The sequence below is a fragment of the Gavia stellata genome, chromosome 4 (genome assembly GCF_030936135.1).
Source record: "Gavia stellata isolate bGavSte3 chromosome 4, bGavSte3.hap2, whole genome shotgun sequence".
In the NCBI taxonomy this organism is placed as follows: Eukaryota; Metazoa; Chordata; class Aves; order Gaviiformes; family Gaviidae; genus Gavia; species Gavia stellata.
In genome coordinates this window covers 58503990-58526285 of record NC_082597.1, presented here as the reverse complement: position 1 = coordinate 58526285, position 22296 = coordinate 58503990, and the positions used below count along the sequence as shown (strand labels likewise).

The 22296-nt window shown below is 48.5% G+C and overlaps 1 protein-coding gene across 1 annotated transcript; it reads left to right on the top strand.

Moving 5' to 3' along the window:
* The first annotated feature begins 779 nt into the window (after nt 1-779).
* CYTH4 (cytohesin 4) lies at nt 780-18313 on the top strand. The gene is made up of 13 exons (XM_009810571.2): nt 780-798; nt 6665-6747; nt 9063-9163; nt 9418-9484; nt 11814-11932; nt 12329-12409; nt 13061-13173; nt 14030-14178; nt 15846-15957; nt 16401-16477; nt 16854-16925; nt 17755-17909; nt 18239-18313. The coding sequence occupies exons 1-13, from the start codon at nt 780-782 to the stop codon at nt 18309-18311; spliced, it is 1221 nt and encodes a 406-aa protein (XP_009808873.1). The 3' UTR covers nt 18312-18313.
* The last annotated feature ends 3983 nt before the right edge of the window (nt 18314-22296 follow it).

Below are 22296 nucleotides of genomic sequence, written 5' to 3'. Positions count from 1 at the left end.
GAACAGAGCAGCACAAGTTCCTGCAAAACTGTCCTGCTAATGCCAGCTCTCCCACTGGCAGGAATATCGCTAAACCTTGAGAGACTTTTTTCCTCCTTAGATTTCAGAGGTTTCCCAAGAAAAACAGTTTGTTAGTGGGAAAGAAAGGAGTACTTAGAGTACAAGTCACTTAGTGAGCAGTGGGGGAGGGAAAAGAAGAAAAAGACTGTTCTCACCTCCACTAACCACCCTGCAGTTTTGGAGTGTTCATCATTCTGCTCCCCCCCCACCCCCCACCCCCCCCCCCCCTGCTGTAGAATTAACACAGGAATAATCTTTCCTTTAAAATGAAACCACTTCCCAAATCAGATGGGTTTTCTGAATCAAGAACTTCCTTTTTTCCCCCCTCTCTCCTCAGAGTATCTCAGACAAAAGTCCGAGGTACTATCAGCCTCTCATTGCTCATTTCAGTCCCCTCAAACACAGATGTGTGCTCAGAGATTCCCCCTAAAGCTGCTGGGATGGAAATGCATTTGTGGATTTGCATTTCAGAAGTAGCCAAGGAGCCCCTCCTACCTCATAGCAGCATGCACATACAGTTTCCTTCACTGATGCAAACTCATGAGATGTGGTCGGAGGGACGAGGGGAGGAAGGGCGGAGTCACAGGGCAACCCGCCCCCCTAATGTTGCTGCGATCTTGGTCACTGGCTCCAAGTTGTTTCAGTTCTGTGAAGCATCTGAACAAGCAGAAGGCAAGGAGGAACAACACTTTTCTTGAAAATATATTGTGCTCTTCAGGATGGACTTTTGTCCTACTGGTAAGCCTTGACCATCTTTTGCCTTGTTTTCTGTGAGGGCTGTGCGTTCAGTGCGACGGGGCAGAGCACACCATGAAATCCCAGCAGCTGGAGTGGATGCTGTGGCTGGTGGCTGGAGTAATAGGATGGTGGAAGATCCCTGGTGGTGCAGTTAACTGCTTGTCAGCCTTCAGCGTTAGGCATCGTTTTCTTTTTACTTGCTTTCCCGTAAGCAAACTCCTTTCACATCAGGAGAAATTTTCCCACTGATTTAAATGGCCTTTGTGCTGAGAGTGTCTACTGCTGTGATAACTTGTGCTGGTGATCCTGAGCTGAGAACTGACTCAGGGGTATCAAGGGTATATGTGACACTTGGGATGAGCACCTATAAGCTTTGCCTTCTCTTCACGCAACTCTGGCATGGCTTGCAATCTCCTCAGTGGTGTTTCCCTACAGCCCCAAGGAGCTGGTTTGCATTTGCGGAGCCTCTCATGTAGTTGGATATCCCAGTGCAACATGCTTGCAAGGCTTCTTGTACTGGGGTCTCTCTTGCTTATGTCCATGTTAATGGTAAATGACTGTATTAGGGTTCTACCAACTCCAAGTGACCTGCAGGTGGGCCTGCCTGGTCCTGAAATAATCTCAAAAGGCAGATGTGGGTGGGGGGAGATACACCACATCTGAAGAACCGAGAGAGATCTCAGGTTTTATTTCCTGCTTTGGCAGGTGGTGGATAAAGTGGCTGGGATTCAGCAGGGAAAGGCATACTGCCAGACTTGAACATTTCTAGCCTCTGGCTGAGGAAGCTCTGAGTGTGTGTCTGTGCAAAGGCAGCAGATAGGGAGAGCCGAACGGGAATAGGCTGAACAAGGGCCAGGAAGAAAAGGGATCTTGCAATGGCCCTGCTATGTCTGACTCCGTCCTCACAGGCTTTTGCATATAGGATATAGAGCACAGAGTGAGGGGAAAAAGCAGTGCCCAGTTTCAATAGTTGTTCTGCACTTTTTAGCTCCTAGGCGGGTAGCCAAGGAAAGGGCACACTCAAACCACATACCAGCCTTGCTTGTCAGGGAAATTGGTGGGACCTATGGGAGCTGAGCTCTTACCAGCATCTGGCTATGCATGTTGGTGAAGGCAGGTCTCTTCAGATCACCCAGTGCTCACCACCTGAAAGCAAGTGTGAATAAAGCTTCTGCAGGACAAGCTGGGCAGGAGGAGGGGGGTACCTCTTGTTTTGCTACTTATTTTGGGGTGTGCATTCCACAGAAACTGAGGCTCTCAGAGCTGATGGTCTGACACAGCCATTCACTCAAGTTATGTGTTACTGAGTTAATTATGTCTCAAAAGTTACACACTGCAGTAGCACAATGAGATCCTGCTCAGGGACAGTGTGGGTTTGCTCAGCTCTGGCTAGAGGCAGAGCCCAGAGACAGACAATGCCTGAAGAGATGTGCTGGTCCTGACTGATGTCTTTGCTCAGACCCAACCTGTCACTTCACAGCTGGATGGAAAAGTGGGCATGTTTGATGCTGCTCTACCTTGGGAGCCACGCCTGCCCCCAGATGCAGGTTTCCAGTGAGCTTTAGAGCCCTGGATGTGTTTCAAGTTTCACAGTTGTGGCATGATTTTCCTGAAGGTCAAAGGTGCACATACACCTTTCTCTGGAGTCACTCCTACCTGGAGACACAACGGTCCTGTTAGGTACCTGTCTGCCCTAGCTGCATGTAGCTGAGACCTATGTCTGTGGGGAGACTGCCCTCCCTGCAGTGGATGACCTCTTCTAGCTTCCTTCAGGACGCTCTGGTGACTGTCTGGATAAGGCCACAGAGCCAGTATGCCAAATCCTTGAGCTGGGTGTGTGAGACGTGGGAAAGCAGACTGGTACCATGGTATCATGTGCTAGGATGTGTGGGGTGAGAGCGATAGGCAAAAGTGGCTGGCAGCTATCCTGATTGCTGTAAGTTGTCATGTGGGATAAGGGCACCAGGAGACAACATAAATTCTTCTTCACACCTTTCCCCCGATAGCTGGAATGTGCAAATTCAACTTGTATGATGTCCATGTTGAATTTCCTCTGATACAAGTTGGAAGAGAACTGTGGACTGGCTGCAGGAGGGAGACAGATCGGGCTGGAGGGAATTGAGGAGCTGGAAGGCCTCCTGTTATCTGCCTGGTACCAGCCTGGTACCTGGCTGGGGAGGTGGTGGTCTATGCTGGAGATGACACAGCAGCCATATCAAAAAAGAAAAGAAATTTCAAGTGAAATTCTTCAACCAGACAGCCTCATTCAGGCAAAAGTTGCCCATCAGGCTACTCTTCTTGTGTGTTGCCATGGGTGGAGGTGCCCAAACCCTTTAGCAGCCACACTCAGAGCCTTTTGTTGCCTTGCAAGTGGGCCAGCTGAACCTCTGCTGTTATACTGTAGGTGGGTAGCACGTGGATGGTCTGTAACAGTGCTACAGACACAGTCATTCTTCATGACACTCGCCTGCTGTTTCTGCAGTCCATCCTTCCAGTTCTCCTGGGTAGTCACTTGTCACTTATCTCTGTGCTCCAAAAGCCTCACTTAGCACCTGGACAGCTCGGAACAGCCCTTTGCAGTGGGAAATGAGACCAGCAAACACAGTACTCTTTGCTGGCCACATGAGTACCCGGACTTTTGGGTAACTCTGACCTGCCCTCCAGATGGGGAGGCTGAGGGCGTAAGTCACCACAACTGGAATTGAAGTCTGTTCTGTTTTGACTGACAGCACTAAAAATACAAGCCTGGGCAATTCATGAAGAACTGGCAGGTCTTTCTATCTGGGACTGACTTGAGAGTGGGGAAACAACCTCAAAAGCAGGTGTGAGCCCCAGAAATGTGACGTGATGTGTGCTTTTCTTTCAAAAATTGGTCTCTGAAAATAAATACCAAGCAGCAACTTCATGTCCTCTTTGGAGAGGATGCTAGCCCGTTTTTTATGTTGTGTGTCTGAACTGGAAGATTTCAGCACCGGTTTGGCTGACAGCATCCCCCTGAAACCTGCGGGTGTTTTCATGGGGTGTTCTTCATCAGGGTGAAATTTCCCCCTGTGCAGAGAACCCTGACCAGGGCTATGCTTCATCTGTGTCCTGACCTAGCTCTAGAGGGAAGTGGAACTTGGTGGTACTGAGGACTTTGACAAGTCTGAAGCCGTTCCTCAGTCTCCTGGTGCAGGGACGAATTCCCTCTGCCATTGCAAGTGTCTGGAGCGAGCCAGGCGGTTCTTCACTCAGAGTATCCCTCTCCTGCCGGCTCGGCTCTTTCTCAACATGGAGAGGGAAGGAAAGGCAAAGCAGCTTGCTTTCATCATCTCATCTGCTGCTTGCCCAGCTGCCTCTGCTGCCTTCTCTGCCTTTCTGTGGACGGTTCCTCAAACAAGCCTTTTGTGTTCACTTCCCCTAACTGTAGACCCCAATGTGTGCAATAACATTGATGAAGAGCCTCAAAACAGCCTTGAGCAGAGCATTAGGCCTTCTGTTAGGGAAGCAGACTAATGTGCAGACAGTGACCTCAGAATTATTTTCCAAGGCAATCAGGGACTTAAGCTGTTTAGGAAACCTTACAAGGACCCTCTCTGCAGCTCAATCTAAATTGCTCTGAAAGTTTGATCCATGCATTTTTTCCTCCCTATTTCACCTTTTCCTGTTTTTTTATCCCTTGATGCCCTCCCCTTCTCCATGACTCATATGCTTTTTCTCCCCCACCCTCCCCACACACAGTCCTTCCCACATTTTGACAAACTGAACAGGTAAATCACTTGGGATTTGGGGTTTTCAGATGTTCAGGAGGAAGGGGACTGAGATATTTGCAGTCTCAGTGGGGGTCGTGTGGGTGAGATGTTGTCCTCTGGGAGCCTCACGTCTCTTTGAGATGCTTTAGGCTGCTTCAGTAGACACAGAACAACTGAAGCAAAGCAACCAGCCACACGACAGACTTTGCTGATGGGGTGGGGGAAGGGGAGGTTCCTCAGGTATGTCCTGCTACGGTGCTTTTGTGGAAAGAAATATAGGACAAAGTGTCTTAGTGGTAATTTGTCAAGGAATCATCCCAGTGATTCCACAATTCTCTGTAGGGGTGAGAGAGATAAAGCTGGGGAGGCTGAGAGGCTGGCCTCATCTCCTGCAGATGCCAGAACAGCGGGGGACATAAGGCACTGCTGAAAGACCCAGGCAACGCTCACAGGCGCAGGGCTGACATTCAAGGGGAAGTCAGCAACCCACGTAACAAGTAGCAAAGCCACTGCATGGGGTTTTTTGTTGTTGTTTCTGTTTGTTTGGTTGATTGGGTTTTGGTTTTTTGCTTGCTTGCTTGCTTGCTTGTTTACTTGCTTGTTTGTTTGTTTTCCCCTCAGATACAGATTTGGCTGTTGTGAGCTGCTGGATGCCACAGGTTTTCCTCCCCTCTTGACCGGCTTCAGCAGTCAGCTTCTTTCAGCTCTTCACGAGGGCTGCTTGCACAGCTCAGAGGGGACATGGGTCCTTCCCAGACCTCGCTTCATGCTGGGTCCTTGCCCAGTGCTTTCCTCCCAGAGGCACAGCAGCCTCTCCCCAGGAAATGCAATGCTTGAAAACAGTGGGATGAGCGACGGGAGAGAGGTTGCAGCCTGAGAAAAGTAATAGGACAGACATAGCCCAACCAGCCAGGAGGACAGGGGAGAGATTAGGACCGGGGAAGGCAGGTCTGTCTGAGCTGTTGTGGCCATGACAGGAAAGAAGCATATGGTCTCTGAAATAACTGCCCTTGTCCCCTTTTCCTTCTGTCAGTCTTGGCTGGTTCCTTCCCCTTTTTTCCCCATTCATATTTATAGCAGTTGTTTTGCATGTGAGATCCATGCTAAGAGAATTTCCAAGGCAGCTGGCGCCACTTCCCCTTTTTCCAGGAAGATGGGAGGCCCAGGGGATTTTGGCTTATGAAACAGTGGAGCAGGGCATCCAGTGACCTGACCTGGCTTCCGGGGGAAGCTTTGTCTCACAGTGTTTAGGTGCAGCAAGGACCCTGTCTGCAAGTTCTGCAGTGACCTGCCAGGAGCTCCAGTGCTCTCAGCCTTGTGTGAGCCCCCTAGTTTTTTCCTGGGGCTCACCATCTGCCTTGCCTCTCTAGGGCTGCAGCCTCCTTCCTCCTTGCTGAAGAGGCTGTGCTTCACCTGGATTATATTTAGCAGCAGCACTGTCACCCCAATTCTTCTAGGCCTTTTATGAATCATTTTGTGGTTACCTTGGCTCTGCTGGTATCTGTTTATCTTCCTGTACATTACAAGGAAGCCTACTCATATTTCTGCATTGTCTGTAGTCCACAGAACAACAGACTCCCACAGACACTCCTTCTTCAGCAAGGCTTTCATCCCTCCCAGACCCTGCCCTCAGACTTGAAAAACCTCAATTCTCTCTCTTAAGCCATTTCTGACTCTAGCTGTGGTGGATCAATCCATGAAGCCAGTGGCTCTTCATGGGAGGTTTGGATGTAGATGAAGTATTTAGGTCACAGCTTTTCAGTACCTAAAGATGACTGACATAAAAACCACCAAAGAGCATTTGGTAAGACCTCTTCATTGTGCTCACAGTGAGCAAAATTGCTTGAGTAGGTGGGGTGGATTGCTGCAGGGTTACATCAGAGGGCTACCAGCACAGCGGCTGACTAGTAGGAGCGCTATATGGGTCTGTGCTGCTCGCTCTGGACTGATAACCATTTGCAGGGAAAAGCTGAGGCACAGTGGCTGCAACAGCAGGGAACATAGATGCTGAAACACAGAAATCAGAGTTGCTGTGGCATGACCCTAGGAGAAGATAGGCACTGAGAGGTTGAAGCAGCTTTTCCTGTGATATGTTGGCCCCAGTACTATTCTCACAGGCACCTTTGTTCTTCCAGAGTCAACTGACTTGAGTGAGGCTGAAGAGGCTGAAATAGAGACAATCAGGCAGCACAGACAGGAGCTTTTGGAGGACATTAAGGTAAGGACTATTCCGTTCCTCCTGCCTGCCTAGCCTTCTCAAAACTGTCTTCACCAAGCAGTGTCTTCACATAACAGTCCAGGCCATGCATAAGTGCTCCTGCACAGGAGACATTTGCTCTGGCATGATCCAACTTGAATTCTGGACTTCAGGCTGTCCTGGCGTATTTACCACCAGTGTACATCCAACCTGTGGTACTTTCTGTTGCAGGAGTCATCAACTACTTAATAGGATATTTGAGAAAGGCTGGTCAGTTCATTTTCAGCGTTGAGCTGGGATTGCATCTTTGGGATTAAGGAAATGGGTACTGGCAGGGATCTGGCTCAGCATTTATAATTTTTTTTTATTAGTGATTACCTGCTAATGACATATCAGTCCTAGTTACCTGCTGCATCCCCCTGTGTTTATCAAACTTTTTTTTGATTTGTGGACCTCTAACAAGTCCTACATGAAGGATCCTGTCTCTTTAGAGAGGTGTGATGGCAGGACCTTCCACACAAGTTTCCATGGTTGAACTTGCTTTTCTTCTTTTCTTTTAGCAGACCCAAACATTTTCTCCACTGACTCCTAAAATGTCTGAAAGTGACAGATTCAAAATCAGCCAGTAATATTGCATCGCAGTCATGCATGGTGCCATACACTTTCTATTTTGTTCTGCCTCCACCACGATGGAATGTGGTCTCCCATTTGAGAGAGCTTAGTGCACTGAATCATTGGACTTGCACTGATTTTCCCACAACGTGAAGACGTCCAGATGCCTGGGGAATAGGTGTAATACTTCCTTGCGTAAAAGATTAAGGCAAACTACCTATTATATCTCAGGCTTCCAGACGCACCATCTCTGCTGCAAATCAGAATGGTGTCTTGTCCCTTCTTGCAAAACAAGCTATGAATGTATGTGCACATGGTTTGCTTGTGTGTGGTTCTTATCTCTTCAATTTTCAGAACAGGCAATGGGCACTGTAGGAGGCAGGATACTTGAATAAGAATACTACATTTTTTACCCGCTATGGACAGAGAAAAGCTGCTAGACTACACAGAACCATACTCTAAATCCCAAAGCTATTAACCAATAGGGTATGAATTGTCTAATGGAGGAGGATGAGTTTAGGTGAAAGAGTACCTAGAGCTAGAGACATTTTCGCAAGTGGATTTCTTCAGAAAGTGTCTAGCAATATCGTTGAACACAAAGACTTTGGGGGGTGTCTGATGGGGGAGAGGGAGGAGGGGAGAGGATAGGTCTAGACTTGCTGGTTACACTGCGAAAAGACAGCAATGAATAACGTAACAAAACTGACAATCACTTGAAATTCAGGAGCTAAGATCATGGCTTTGTTACGTTTGTGCAATACCTAAAGCTTAGTAAGGAACACTCCCAGCTCTGGAGACTGATGAAGCACAACAGAATGAAGGCCAGAGCAAAACTGAAATCCAGAAATTCTTTTAAATTATGGGATATTGGAGAACTTCACTTTCTCTATCTGGGTGCATACTGTGATGACATCCTCACTCCTTGTTGAGGCAAGATCTGTCATAAAACAACCCATCTTCCCCTGCCTATTCTCGTTTGCATGGGGAAGAATTTGGGTGATTCCTGGAAGAGAGCTGTGATACACTCTGGCTCTGAAGAGGACCATAACTGCAGGACAGAAGCAAGGAGATATAAACAACTTCATTTCCTTGGTAACACAGAATATCCAGCCAAGAAGGCCATGGTCTGCCATGGGCCTAAAGGAAACTGAATTCTACAATTGATTTTTTAAAATTTGGCAGTTATTACTCTTCTTTGACTCCTCCTCTATTCTTTCTCCACCTAAAGACAGGTATCTGCTCAATGGTATTTGAATGATAGGCACGTTAAAAACTCTTTGTTTCACAATGTGGCCACTTCAGGTTCATATTGACTTCACAGTTAGTGGTTCCACTTCCCCTTTCCTGGATGTGTAGCAGGGCTATGCAAAGTAAAAGCTAGAAGGAAATGGGCATGGTGGAAGGAGTCTCGCATCTGACATTGTTTGAGGAACTGAAATCAACACTGGGGTGAGTTCTCTGACACTTTCCACACTGGATAAGCTTGATTTTCCAGCCTTGATTGACAACAGACAGGAGAACATCCTTCTGCCCCTCTCTCCCATTGTTTTCATCTGGAATCCTGCAGGGTCACCCCAGAGCAGTGCCCATTTCATAGACATCCTTGGCTGGTCATGACCATCAGACCTGTTCTTTTCCTATGATTGAGGGAAGTAAGACATGCTCTGTATGTGTCTGCTGTTTCCCCCTGCATCGCTTTCATCCTCCTGATATTTCTTTTGCAGAAGCTGAAGGAAGAGATTGCTGAAGTGTTTGCAGAGATTGAGTGCTTCCAAAATGCAGAGGAGAGGCAAGAGGCAGACAATAATCCTGGGGAGCAGACCAGGCAAGTGGGACAAGATGGGTATTCCTTTGTTTACAAAGTCTTTCTCCTGATGTTGAGAAAACAAAAACACCAATGGGATTTGGATCACAACAAGGACAGGGAAATGAGGCCAAGAATACCCTTCTCTCCTCTGAGATTTCTCTTTATTCCTGGATAGTCAGACACCTGTCCTTGAGATATCTGAGTTACCTTGTGAGTGAATTGAAACAGCCCTTTATTCTAAGTTTGACTTTCCTCCTTCTTTGTGTTTGCAGCAAACTATCACAGAGGGATAAATTTCTGTCCCTGGGCCGGAAGAAATTCAACATGGACCCTGCAAAGGTAGGTTTTGCTCATTCCACCTATGAGAAGAAAGCTGGGAGGAAGAGCTTCTCCTGGCTACTGGTCCACTTGCAGCCACCCATGTCAAAGGAACTATGACATGGGACTGTGGGGCTGGTTTCCTACCTCACTATGTCTCCAGTTAGTAGCACCCTCCATCGTGTCCCTGAATAAGGTCTTCTGATATGATCAAGCTGTGTTGCCTCCCATCATATGCGTATAAGCCATCCCATCAGATGCAACCCAAAACTAAGAGAAATAAAGGGAGGATGTTTTAACACTGCCATGTGTCAAGAGAGCCAAATCTCCTTCAGCCCAGCTCTTCTCGCCTGTGAGAGGCTGAGAATAGGCCATAATGTGATGGGGGAGGATGAAGGAAGAAGATGGTGAGAAGTTTTGAGAGTGTGTCAGGTTCCTTGGCTCATTCAGAACAGATGGGGACAAGCTGCCTATGTCATTTTCAAAGTAGTTTTGGTTTTGTTAGTACTGGTTGGACTGTGGAGTGAATCCAGGTTTTCCATGTGCTGGGACTTTCTGGACCAGTGGGGTCCAGACTCCATAGCCTTCAGCCCTCTGCAGAAAGCTCTAAAATCATCATGATTAAGTACAGAAGGTGTGAGAAAGACAGCTTCCTCTTCCTTCCTCCTCACGGGTAGACCAATTTTTGAGCTCTGTAAGGAAAACCACAAGCTGCGATTGAACAATTGCTCATCATCAGCTAACCACCACAGCTAGCATCTTGAGTGACTGCTGGTCTGAGTGACAACTTTTCATGCCTCCTCCTCTGCCCTGCTGAGACCCTCAAGATGCCTTCCCCAGTACCCACACCACAGCTGGAGTGCTTGCCAGTCCCCTGGACATCCCTCTGCCAGTGGGAGCTGCCTCAGAGCAGTGATATCAGTACTTACAGCCTGTGTGAGAGCAGGTTTCATTTTGTCTTTCTGTCTGACCTTGGTTTAAGGCCCCAGAGGCATCTCTCTCTGTGGCACTGTGCCATGCTGTGCAGAAACACCTGAAATAATTCTGACCCCAAAACGGTTAAGCTTTTAGTTCAATGCCGATCACCCTGGTTGAAATGTTATACTATGTGCCTATATTATGCAGATCTCTGTATATTGTTTCCCTTTTGCTACATGCCATAGGCTGAGAGGTGCTGCAATGCAAGGGACTTTCTTTGCCCCTCCTTGCTAAGGTTACACTTCATCCATGCAATGCTGATACTTTAAATGAGTTCCTACCTCCAAGATCTCAGGGCAAGTTACTGAGGCCAAGAGGAGGTAAGCGTTAGGAACCTGGCTGAATAAAACCTTTTGGGAGAAACATTTTCTTCTGGAAAATGGAGTACCATCATCACCACAATGCTTTGCAAAATTAAATTGGTCTTACTGAAATTCCATCTGGGGAAAAAGAAAGGAAAATAGGGTGGAAAAATCTCACAAACATTTCAATTTCTTCTTTTGAAACTGCTTTTTCTTTGGGGCATTTTAGAAATAGTTTCTTATATATTACAAGGCAAAGTGAATTGATTCTGTTGAAGTAGAACATTTTGATGGATCTAAAACAATTTTCATTCCTTTATTGTATTTTGTGAGGAGAATTGCAATGTGGTCTGGAGAGTGGTGGTGTTTTTAGATGTTGTTAAGAATCTGAACAAAACCTCAACTTTCTGTGACTTTGAAAATCATGAAATTCCCTCTAAAATAGGATGTTGAGTGGATGCAAAGGCACAGCCCAACTCAGACACTCTATATTCCTTAAAAAACTTATTCCATCCTTACTGGCTGGGGAGGACGCAGCTGAAAAGACTGCAGACTTCTCTGTTTTGTGGCATAGAAGAAAATTTAGGAAAAAATAATTTTAAGTTGTCTCTAGCCCATATTTGTGTGTGAGTATTTTTTTTTATTATGCCTTCTTTTAAACAGACATTTTTTTCTTTAAGTTAAGTTAATTTGGAAAAAATTACATTTAGGAACAGACCACTAAGATATTTTGATTGAAAATGTTAAAATTAACTATTTTGACTTTGCCTTTTTGGACTTCTAATCTACATTGCCCTTTTTTGTTTGCTTGAGTTTCCATCCCGGTGGAATATTTATCCAAATCTAGGGATGAAGTGGAAGTGGGACTGACCCACCATGGTGGGTGAAGAGGGATGGAATAAGGGTGGGAACATGGCTGTGGTCTCCCATAAAAGGGCTGCGGAGCTGGGAAGTAACATGGAGGCAACATCATCAAAGCCAAGGAAGGCTGATATCAGGGTGTTGGGGTCCTACTTTCTCGTCAGCCCACAGAGCTGTCCTCCTTCACTGCCTTGCTTCTCCTCCCCCAGGGGATCCAGTACCTGATTGAGCACCAGGTATTGTCCTCAGACCTGCAGGAGATCGCTAAATTCCTCCACAAGGGTGAAGGTCTGAACAAGACAGCCATTGGGGATTACCTGGGAGGAAGGTGAGCAACCCAGCCAGGAGGAGGAGGCCCTTTGGAAGCCCTGTCCTGCCTGGCCCCTCTCAAACACGATTTTAGATGACCCCTGGCAGACCTCAGTCAGGTGCCAAGACTGAATATACCTCAAACTGCAGTGGGCTGGGTGGGCAGTACACCCTGGTGGGGGTGTGTGTGTGTGTATGCTTTGGAGTGTGGCTGAGGCTGGCCCTTTGGGCCACCTTTCCTCCGGCCTGTAATGGGGTCAGTCTTCCCAGACAAGAGTGTGCATCTTGGCTTCTTGTTGGTCGGAGGGGAAGTGGAGGCTGAGATGGAGCCAGGTGCATGTTGTCACACCAAGGGGCATCCAAACTGAGCAGGGTCAAAGCTCTCTTGTGACCTTTTCCCTCTACCCTCTCCCAGGGACCCCACAAATATTCAGATCCTCCAAGCCTTTGTGGCATGTCACCAGTTTGCCAACCTCAACCTGGTGCAGGCACTGAGGTGAGTGAGCATGCAGGATGCAGGGGATGGAGCAGGAGACTGCTCAGCCACTGGGTCTTACCACCCAGGAAGGTTGTGAAGCCCTACTGGGCTGAAATGGGGCTTCCTAAGGCCCTACTGCGTGTGTTGGCTCCAAGACTGTTGCTCTGTGAGGTGTTAACACCTCTTCCTGGGGGAACTCTTTCATGGTCCCTTGACTGGACTGGCCATGTGCAGAGAAGATGGGAAAAGCAAAGTGGGTCACTGTGGCTTCAATGACTGGGGGAATGGGACAAGTTATTTTTTGCATGAGGAAGCACATCTTTCCACAGTGCCTGTTATGTCAGTGACAGACTCTGTCTTAGGGCATCTTGTTTTCTTATAGGCCAGCTGCCTGGCAGGACTCTTTCTCTAGAAGTCTTGCAGGGCACTCATTAGGGAACAGGAGCCATGATTTCCAGGATGCTTAGTTCTGCTTCCTGATTTTAGGGTGTTTGAGGCTGATGAACCCAGGGAAGGGACCCAGAGGAGGTCCTGCTTCATGCACTGTGTTGTCTCACCAGTGTGACAGGATGACTTCTTTTATTTTCATGATGTCCCATGGGTTGAGGGAAGGGATAAATGTCCCTTGCACCTAATCTGACTAACTCTCTGGCATGCTGCTCCTGATAGACAGTTCCTATGGAGCTTCCGGCTGCCTGGGGAAGCACAGAAGATTGACCGGATGATGGAGGCCTTTGCCAACTGGTACTGCAAGTGTAATCCAGGAGTATTCCAGTCCACAGGTATTTATGGGGGGTGTTGGTCCCTTCTCCCAAGTGACTAGCAACAGGACAAGAGGAGATGGCCTCAAGTTGTGCCAGGGGAGGTTCAGGCTGGATATGAGGAAAATTTCTTTACTGAGAGAGTGGTGAAACACTGGAATAAGCTGCCCAGGGAACTGGTGGAGTCACCATCACTGGAGGTGTTCAAGGAACGTGTGGACGAGGCATTGTGGGACATGGTTTAGTGGGCATGGTGGTGTTAGTTGGTGGTTGGACTTGATGATCTTACAGGTCTTTTCCAACCTTAGTGATTCTGTGATTCTGTGAAGAAGGCCTGTAAAGCTGAGCTCCACTGTTTGCTGGAGAAAGGAGCCTTCCTTTTCCATTCACAAAACACAGAGGGCATCACTTGGAAGTGTGGCTGTTTCCCCTTAAACTGAAGGAAGCAGCCCAATTCCTCTGAAGCTTTTCAATAGGCTGAGGGTCTTCAGCCCTCCTTTTGCTACTGTGCTCCAGTCCATCCCCATGGGCAATAGACTTGAGAAGTGCTCCCAGCCCCACATGAGGTATACCTCATTGCAGCAAGGATAGCACTGACAGACATGGGTCTGTAGCAACTTCCCTGCTGGGAGAGCCGTTATCAGACCAGATATGCCAAACTTGCCCCATTACCCTGAGGGGATGGAATAACCTCCATCATAGGTGATCAACTCTGTCCCTCTTTCTCCTAGCAGCAGGGACATCTCCCTTTTCCTCCTACAGCTGAGAGGATGACGCTGTTCTCTAGTGACTGGAAACTAAGCCACCTGTTAGGGTGTGGATTGATCTGCCCTCTAAGACAAGCGCCACACATCCTGGTTTTCTTTCTCATTGCCAGATACCTGTTATATACTGTCCTTCTCTATCATCATGCTTAACACCAGCCTGCACAACCCCAATGTGAAAGACAAACCCCCCTTTGAAAGGTTTGTATCCATCAACAGAGGCATTGACAATGGAGGGGACCTGCCAGAAGAGCTCTTAAAGGTAAGAAGACCTCGCATTTTCTCATCGGTCCCTCTTTTCTCGCTGGCTTGGGGTCCACTGAGAAGCAAAGGTCCACAGGTCTCAGTGTAATACAGGCCTACTGACCTTCTGCTGTACAAGGGGAAAGGCTGCACAAGCAAAGAGGGCAGTATGTACAAAAGCAAAGCTGGAAAACGTGTAAACTGCTTTGGAGAGGGGCTGCACACATGCTTGTTGCTGAGGGCATGGAGCAAGAGAGACGGGGTTGGAAACATTCGGGGAATAGCAGTATCAGTTTAAGAAAGTTTGTGCTTTTAAGTGTGTCCATGTGAGAGAGGAACAGATACTGTAACTGTGTGAGAGAGATCTGTGGGTGTCTGTGTGTCGTGTAGGTATGAGACTGTGTGAATGGGGCACCCACCTCTGTGGGAGGCAGCTGGGGACCTGACTCTTTTGGCCAGCTTTGAAAGTCCTAGCCCCCAAGGGGACTGTCTGTTTCTTGTGTGTCTCTGTGTGCGTGAGACAATGTCACTGTGGCCCAGATTATGAATCCCTTTCCTTTGTTCATTACTAAATGTCTCAGCTGACTCCAGTGTTCACACCAGTCAGGACACCAGTGCCTGACCTCTCTTACACCAGGATGTATCTCTGAGTGAGCAGAACCCACAAGGCCCAAATGAGTGTTAGAGTCTTTTTCAGCATCTGTAAAGCTCTCAGCAGGTCCATGGTGTCTCTGATCCCAGAGGATGAAGATGCAGAATAGAAGCACATTCATTAGCAAAGCTGGAGCTACCATTTTCCCAAAGGCTCAGCAGACATGGGACCTGCCCTATGAGGCAAGGTAGAAGTGGGCAGCCTGCCTACATGTGTCTAGCTTCACCCAACCAGCCTGGGGAGAATAGCTTGTGTCTTGTGTCAAAGAGGCTGACTACATCCCACACTTGAGTTTGCTGAGCAGCACCCCCTCAGGGTAAAGGCTTTAGATTTTTCTCCAGAGTGTCATTTCTTTCAGGCAATTTGAGGGAAGTTGCAGGAGCCTGTAGTTTCTTTTTTTTTTTTTGGCTTGGGATTTGTGTAATAAATGATGGCAAATCCAGTGATGTGAGCAACATTTTTGCATCCCTTGAAAGCTACTAACCTGCCTCCCTCTCACTCTGCTGTTATGAATGTCACCTTTTGTGTCCCTCAGTGCAAAAGCCTTGGTTCTATGAAATATGCCTCCTTGTGGTCATATAGCTGTGTGTGTTGGTCTCTACATACAAGTTCTCAGCAGAGTGTTTGATGCCACCAACCCAGGGTCTAAATGGGGCTGCAGTCTCTGCCATGTCGTGTTCCCCCCCCAGTGCCTTAGTACTACCCACAGCAGCAATTATGTGACATGCTGGGTTTGGCCTCTGCAGCCTTTCGTGATGTGCATGCACTTTTGTGACTTTCCAGACTGGGTCTCTCTTTTTGACGCAGAATGCAGAAAAGAGCTGGTGATCCCCCTTGACACCCTCTCAGGTGTGGACTGAGGGCTGTTGTACCCCCAGTGTTCACTGCCCGCTCCCCTTCCCATTCAGCGCCTGCCCCTGTGGAAACAGAGTGATGAACCAGATGGACCTAGGGGAGTTGTGTACAAGCATTGTCAGAAACTTGTCTTGCTTTCTCTTTCCCTCTCTCTTTCCCCCACCAACACTCCGGGGCAGAATCTGTTTGAGAGCATAAAGAACGAGCCATTCTCCATACCAGAGGATGACGGGAACGACCTCACCCATACTTTCTTCAACCCTAACCGTGAGGGCTGGCTCCTGAAACTAGGTAAGGAGGAGGATTCCCCTAGCTCCTCTGAATTCCCCACCTGCCTGCCTGCCTCCCACCACAAATCTCTGCCGGGAACCCACCAGCCTCCCCGCGGTCGTCCCTCCCGTCTGCTGCGGTGGGGAGAGGCTGACACCTGCTGTTGAAACCAGAGGCTTGCGCCCTCCTCCCAGCTCCTGCCGGCTCTGTCTGCTCAAAAAGGGACTCGAAAAGATACCCCTCATCCTTCCCTATTCCCAGCCCCGTCAGAGGAAAATTGGCTCCCCGTGTGTGCGTGTCCACCACACGGCGTCAGACCAGCGCTGAGCACCACGGTTGCCTCCTTGGGGCTGATCTACCGGGAGAGCTGGGAGGGTGTGCCTGCGTGTGCACGTCTGGAGCTCGGGAGTCGGGAAGGACAGCAAAATGTGTGACTAATGGCTTTTGAACCTCGCTGCCTTTAGGAGGACGTGTGAAAACCTGGAAACGCCGTTGGTTCATTCTGACCGATAACTGCCTGTACTACTTTGAATATACCACGGTAAAGGCTTAACTCCCAGTTGGGAAACTGTGTCCTGGGTGGTTATGAGCCCCTGAGGGGCCAGGGAGGAGCAGAGGGTAGGGGGGCAACTCTTCCTTTCTACCCTATGCTCCCAGACTGAACTCAGGCCTTCCTTCTCTCCTATGCTGTTTCCTTGCCTCCGGTCTTGAGGAGGGGAGAGGTTGGACACTGCGGCAGTTGCTGTGATCTCCTATTAGCTAAGCTCCCCATTGTGTAAATGGAGATGGTCTCCCCAGGCATACACTGCCCTTGTCACCCCCACAAAGGCACACATCTGGGAAATCAGAGAGGCTGTAAATAGTGGCATAGGTGTGAGGAGCGTGTTGGGTGTTAATTCATGTTTCCTTGCCTTCAGGACAAAGAGCCTCTCGGCATTATCCCCCTGGAGAATCTATCAGTCCGGAAGGTGGATGATCCCAAAAAGCCAGTAAGTCTCCATTGCTTGGTACTCTGCCAACACAGGCTCTCATGTGGTCAGAGGGAGGAGAGGGTGCACACACCCTATTCTTACTATGCTTCTAATGGGAAGGTGCCATTCCAAACTGCCTTGTCCCCTATCTAAACATGATGGTACCTAAACATGATTGTACTTTACTAGGGAAGATCTGGTGTGAATGGAGACGTATCCTTTGGCTGGCTGCGTTTTGTGTGTGCGCGTAGTGGGGCAGAGATGAGGGCACACAGCTGGCTCCTTACTCATTCTGCACCAGGAGATGTGCATTCAATTTCTCTCCCCAGGACTCTCCATAATGAGTTACAGCACATGTAGACCAGACAGTGCTGTGGTGTTAGGAAACTTGCCCAGGAAGTGACACTCTTTGCCTGTGCATCTTCTATGGATACCCACTCTTTGCTGTGGCATGACTCTGGGAGAAGTGCCTTCTGTCTGTGTGGTGGCAGGCAAAAGAGAGGATGTTGCATCTACTTAACAGGGAAGCGCTCTTCATGAGTGGAGCACAGTGACAGATCCCAGAAGGTGTTTTCTGATAACTGTTGAAGCTCCATCTCTCCATAAAGCCTGTTTTAGTGTCCAGCCCTTACAGGAAGGGTGTGTTTACCTAAGAGGGGTGGCCTGGAGATCTAACTCAAGGGCATTCTTGGGATCGGGAAGGAAAGGATCTGTTGCATTTCAGAGACAGAATGCTCTCCTCCCGTTTGGAAGCTCTCTGAGCCTGTCACCCATGGTTGAAGGCAGCATAGTTTCCTTGGTCCACCCTGTTCTCCCCTACTGCTCCATTTCATTCCCTTTCTGACAGAACTGTTTTGAGCTCTTCAATCCCAACTGCAAAGGACAGAAGATCAAAGCCTGCAAAACAGATGGGGATGGGAAGGTGGTTGAAGGCAAGCATCAGTCCTACAAGATCTCAGCAGCCACACCAGCAGAACGTGATGAATGGATTGAGGCAATACGGTGAGGAGATCAGAACTGGAGGCCTGAGCTTGCCTTTGTTCAGCCCCAAGGACAAATGGTCACACAGTTTATTTGGCTACCAGAGCTTGAAAAAAGGGGGTGGAAAGAAATGTTTGCAGTCTAGCAACTGTGGTACCTCTTGACTTCAAAGAGTTTCAAGGTCCCTTCTGGAGAATCTCTAGCCACAGCTAAAGTCTCTGCTGTGGGTCTGCAGATCTCCAGTCCTACATTTTGGTGAGTGGTCTCTCTGTGCAAGTTCAGTTAGGTTGCCTGTGCTGCCCTGCAGCACTAAATCTCTTAATTTTTCTCTCATTTCCTCTTATTTCCAGGACCAGCATCACACAGGACCCTTTCTATGACCTGGTCTCTGCCCGTAAGAAAAAGATTGCCAGCAAAAACTGACCCCTGACCTGGTCACTGACAGCAGGAAGATACAGTTTTTGGACAGCTTCCCTCCCATGCTGGGCTCTTCCAGTGAAGAAATTTGGGAGCATTGGTTCCCTCTGCCTCCCACTTGGCAGGAAGATGACTGACAAGACAACTTGCCAGATTTGCTTCTTTCCGTTCCAAACTGAAGGCAGAGGCGCAGGGTGCAATCCACTGAGGACTGTCAGAACTGTGGGCATGGTGTTCCCCATGTCCAAACGCAGAGGCTCAACAGCAACTGGCCTTTGGGTTCTCCCTTAGAGCCCCAGGCATGTAGGACAGGATCAGAGGGGAGACAAGAATGTCTCCAGAATGTCTCCAGCCCCTTCCACCATCAAACCTGGTCTGGGTATGTTTTTTGTGAGGAACCATGTAGATGCTCTCAGAGGAGCAAAGCATGGTCCAGTCAGTTGCAGAGCAGAAAAGCCCCAGTGGTTTCTTTTCCATGAACAGACATGTAGTGGTTGTGGCAAAGGGGCCACTGATGTTTAAGAACCTCACTGGGAAACCAGAGGCCAAGGGAAGATAAGAAGTCCTCTGTTCAGAAGAGAGCCCTCTCTACCCCTCCCTATAGCCATGAGGGCTGTAATCCTGGGAAGTCCCTGCTCTGTAGTTGAGTCATAGGTTTTAGAAAGTTAAAGATATTGGATGGGGAGTGTAGAGAGGCTGTGGGACCAGGGAAGCAGCTCTGGGTCTTTTGTCTCTCTGTTTTGAGACTTGGGGACCACCACAGGTCTCCCTAGGGAAGAAAAATGAACACTAGCTCTGCTCCTGGCTGATGGCTCCCCAACAAAAGTTGCTTCCTTGTACCACCCCAGAGGCCTGGGCTTTGCATCTGAAAGGCCTGCAGCCAGAAGGCATGAAAAATTGGAGGTGCATACACACCACAGGCACAAGCACACACACACAGAGGCATTCCCATCTTCACACATTGGTTTCACCTGGAGTATGGGAGTTTTTGTCTCTTGTGTAAAGAAAGAAATAAAAGTGCTTGAAAAAAACCCAAAACTCAGGGTAACATGATCGTTTTAGTGATAAAGGCAGAGGATGTGAGATAAGCGTGTCATGTTCCTGTACCTAGCAAAGCAGTCTGAGCACCACCGCAGCTCTGCACTGCACCCAAAATGCAGGCAGACTGAACACGTGGCACAAGCAGGCAGCTGTTGGGCAGCGTGAAAGGGAGGAGTAGTTAATGGCACAAGAGGAAAGGTGCAGGGAGCTGTAACACTGTGAGCTGGGAAGAGCATGGAGGCAAATACCAGAGACTCACTAGAGACACTTACACCTGCAGGGTTAAAGGACGTGATAAGCTATTGCTAGTTCATCTATTACCTTTCGAGTCTCTTCTAGTAAACACTGGTGCTGTCTCAGTCTCTTCCCTTTTCCTTTCCTGCAGAGGGCTCTATCTACCAGGCAATCTGCACAAGGGCCAGCACAGCCCGATTATTCATTCTAGTTATTTTCGCCCAAGCCACAGGAACGTTGAATTAATTTCAAGCGTCAGGGAGTGTATCTCGGAGTCGAAGCACGCGCTCACCCCGGAGAAGAAACGTGAAGGTTTTCTTCTGCTCGCGCCTGCAAATGTCTCCTGCGCTGAATCTCTTTGTCACTGATGTGATACGGAGTGAGTTTGCTGCCCACTGCTCCAGAGCACATGTGCTCACACACATATTCACTCTTGCTTTGGGTTCAATGCAGGGAGTCAGGGTTGTGTCCAGAAGTGGGAGAAGTCAGAATATGGCCCTTTATTCTGGCAACATCTCCAAGATATGTAAGAGAAATATAAATATGCACTTGGCTGGTAAAAGATGCCCCAGAGACTAGGATTTGGGTGAGAAATATCTGTTCTAGTGCTTCTCAGGCTCATGCTCTGTGTGACAAAAGCCATCAAAATGTAGCCTGGAGTTTCTCTTCCACCCAGTCTGGTCTTGGCAGAGTGAATCCAGGCTAAGCTCTCCCTAGAGTTTACCTGGATCATTCCTATCCAAGCAGGGTCTATCCAAACTCTTCCCAGTCCCTCCTCATCCCAAATCCTTGCAATTCTTTTCAGGCTGGCTATGTGCTTTCCCTTCCCTTCTTCCCCCAGATAAACAAGCATTGCAGAGCACAATTATTCCTAGTGGGGACAGGGTAGGAAGGACAACTTGTGAGAGGCAAAACAATGGACAGAGACAGGCAATTGTGTCATTTCCATCCATCAAACTAATCATAAGAGTCAGGTGGAGATGGACCGGGTTTCCTTTCTCCTAGAGACTGAGGTAGGGAGAGAGACAGTAAGTTTGAGTTTCCATTGCCTTTCCTTGGCACCAGCACAGAAAATTCATTTCCAGACTCCTTGCTATACCACACCCCAGTCTCCTCAGTGCCGTGAACACAATGGTACCTGATGTTGCCCAACAGCAACGCAACATGTTCACTCACTAAGCGCTATCCCTGACCTTGTGCCTGCTGAATACCAGGGCATTTGGTATTGGCCAGGGTGTCTCAGGACAGGTCTATAAAATGACCATCCACTCATATCCATGTGCTTTGACAGCCATGCTTGGAGACGTTGCAAACTTATGATGGGAACAACTTGTGTAACTAGAATGGCACCACCAGAGCATGTGTTGCTGGCCACCATCATACATGCCCTTTGCTGAGGTCAACTGCAGCACCACACACATGAATGCATACACACAGACACACAGACACACACCCTTCAAGTACTAAATCTGACAGATTGCTATCTGGTAGATATGTTCCTCCTTCTCATCATAGGCAGCATATGTGGCTCACACAGACATACAGGCAGAAGACTGACACTTATTCCCTGCCTGCCTAAGGACTCCTGCACACACCCAGTAATTCATTTTCATAATAAAATGTCCATCTATTTTCATAAAAGGGCTGGGAGGAGAACACTGCAGATGTGTGGAATAGACTACATCACTGCATCCTGCCTCCTCCCTCCTTCCCTTCCTCCTGTCCTCTGTTTATCAGCTCCTTTTTGGAAGGCTAATACATTTTAAATAGGCTTTCTAGAAATTGTTTGCAGTGACAGAGATGGAGCAGCTGTGAGGAGAGCCAGCAATCTCATTCAGTACAGCTTAGGTACCTAGCAAAGGGTAGAGAAAATCTCTGGGAGGTGGAGGTGAAGGGCAGTGTACGAATGGAGATAGACTGGACTGAATTACAGATTCAGAGCCGATCAAAGGGCGTGACTTGAACCTGTCTTTTTCCAGGGGGTGAATGCCCTTCGTGATGGGAGATCATGAGCAGATGGAGGCCTGTGGGAAGGCAAGACTCTGCAAGTTAGTTGGCCAGGAGTGGTGCTCAGTGGCAGTGTGGGAGGACCCATTTGAGATTTGGTCCATTCCTGGCAGGCCTGAAACTGCTCAGCTGTGTGTCACACACCCTTCAGCATAAAGGAAAAATTAAGAAGCTCTTTTCTGCTAGCTAAACAGGGTTATCTGGAGTGGGACTGCCAGCCTTTTAACTCCCTCTGCGACTGTGACATGCCATGTGAGCCTCCACACCTCACCCTACCACAGCAGTGCAGGGATTGCAACCAAGAGGGGTCAACAGGTTTGCCAGCTTGTACCACAAACCTGGAGGAAGAGAAGGCTATTACAAGGGCCTCAGAGGGATGGGAGCCAGTCTTCATACCCTCTGGGATCAGTCAGTTATATGGAAAGAAACACAGCTCCATTGTGTTGGGGCTGGTTTGAATAGTGCAGTGAGATTTGTGGGGCCAACAGGAGCATTTCCTCCTGTCTCCCATCCCTTATGTTTGGTGGCTGGAACGCAACTCATTACCTGAGGGTGGGGGACCCCTCGCTGCACTTCCTCCCTCTTAAAACTTTCTTTGAATATGCATTTCATGCAGAAAGTCCAGAGCACAAAGCTAGAGGGCAGGACAGCTCTCAAAGGCACCATGGCCTCTCTGCTGTGCCTTGTTCTGGCTCACTTCTCCTGTCTC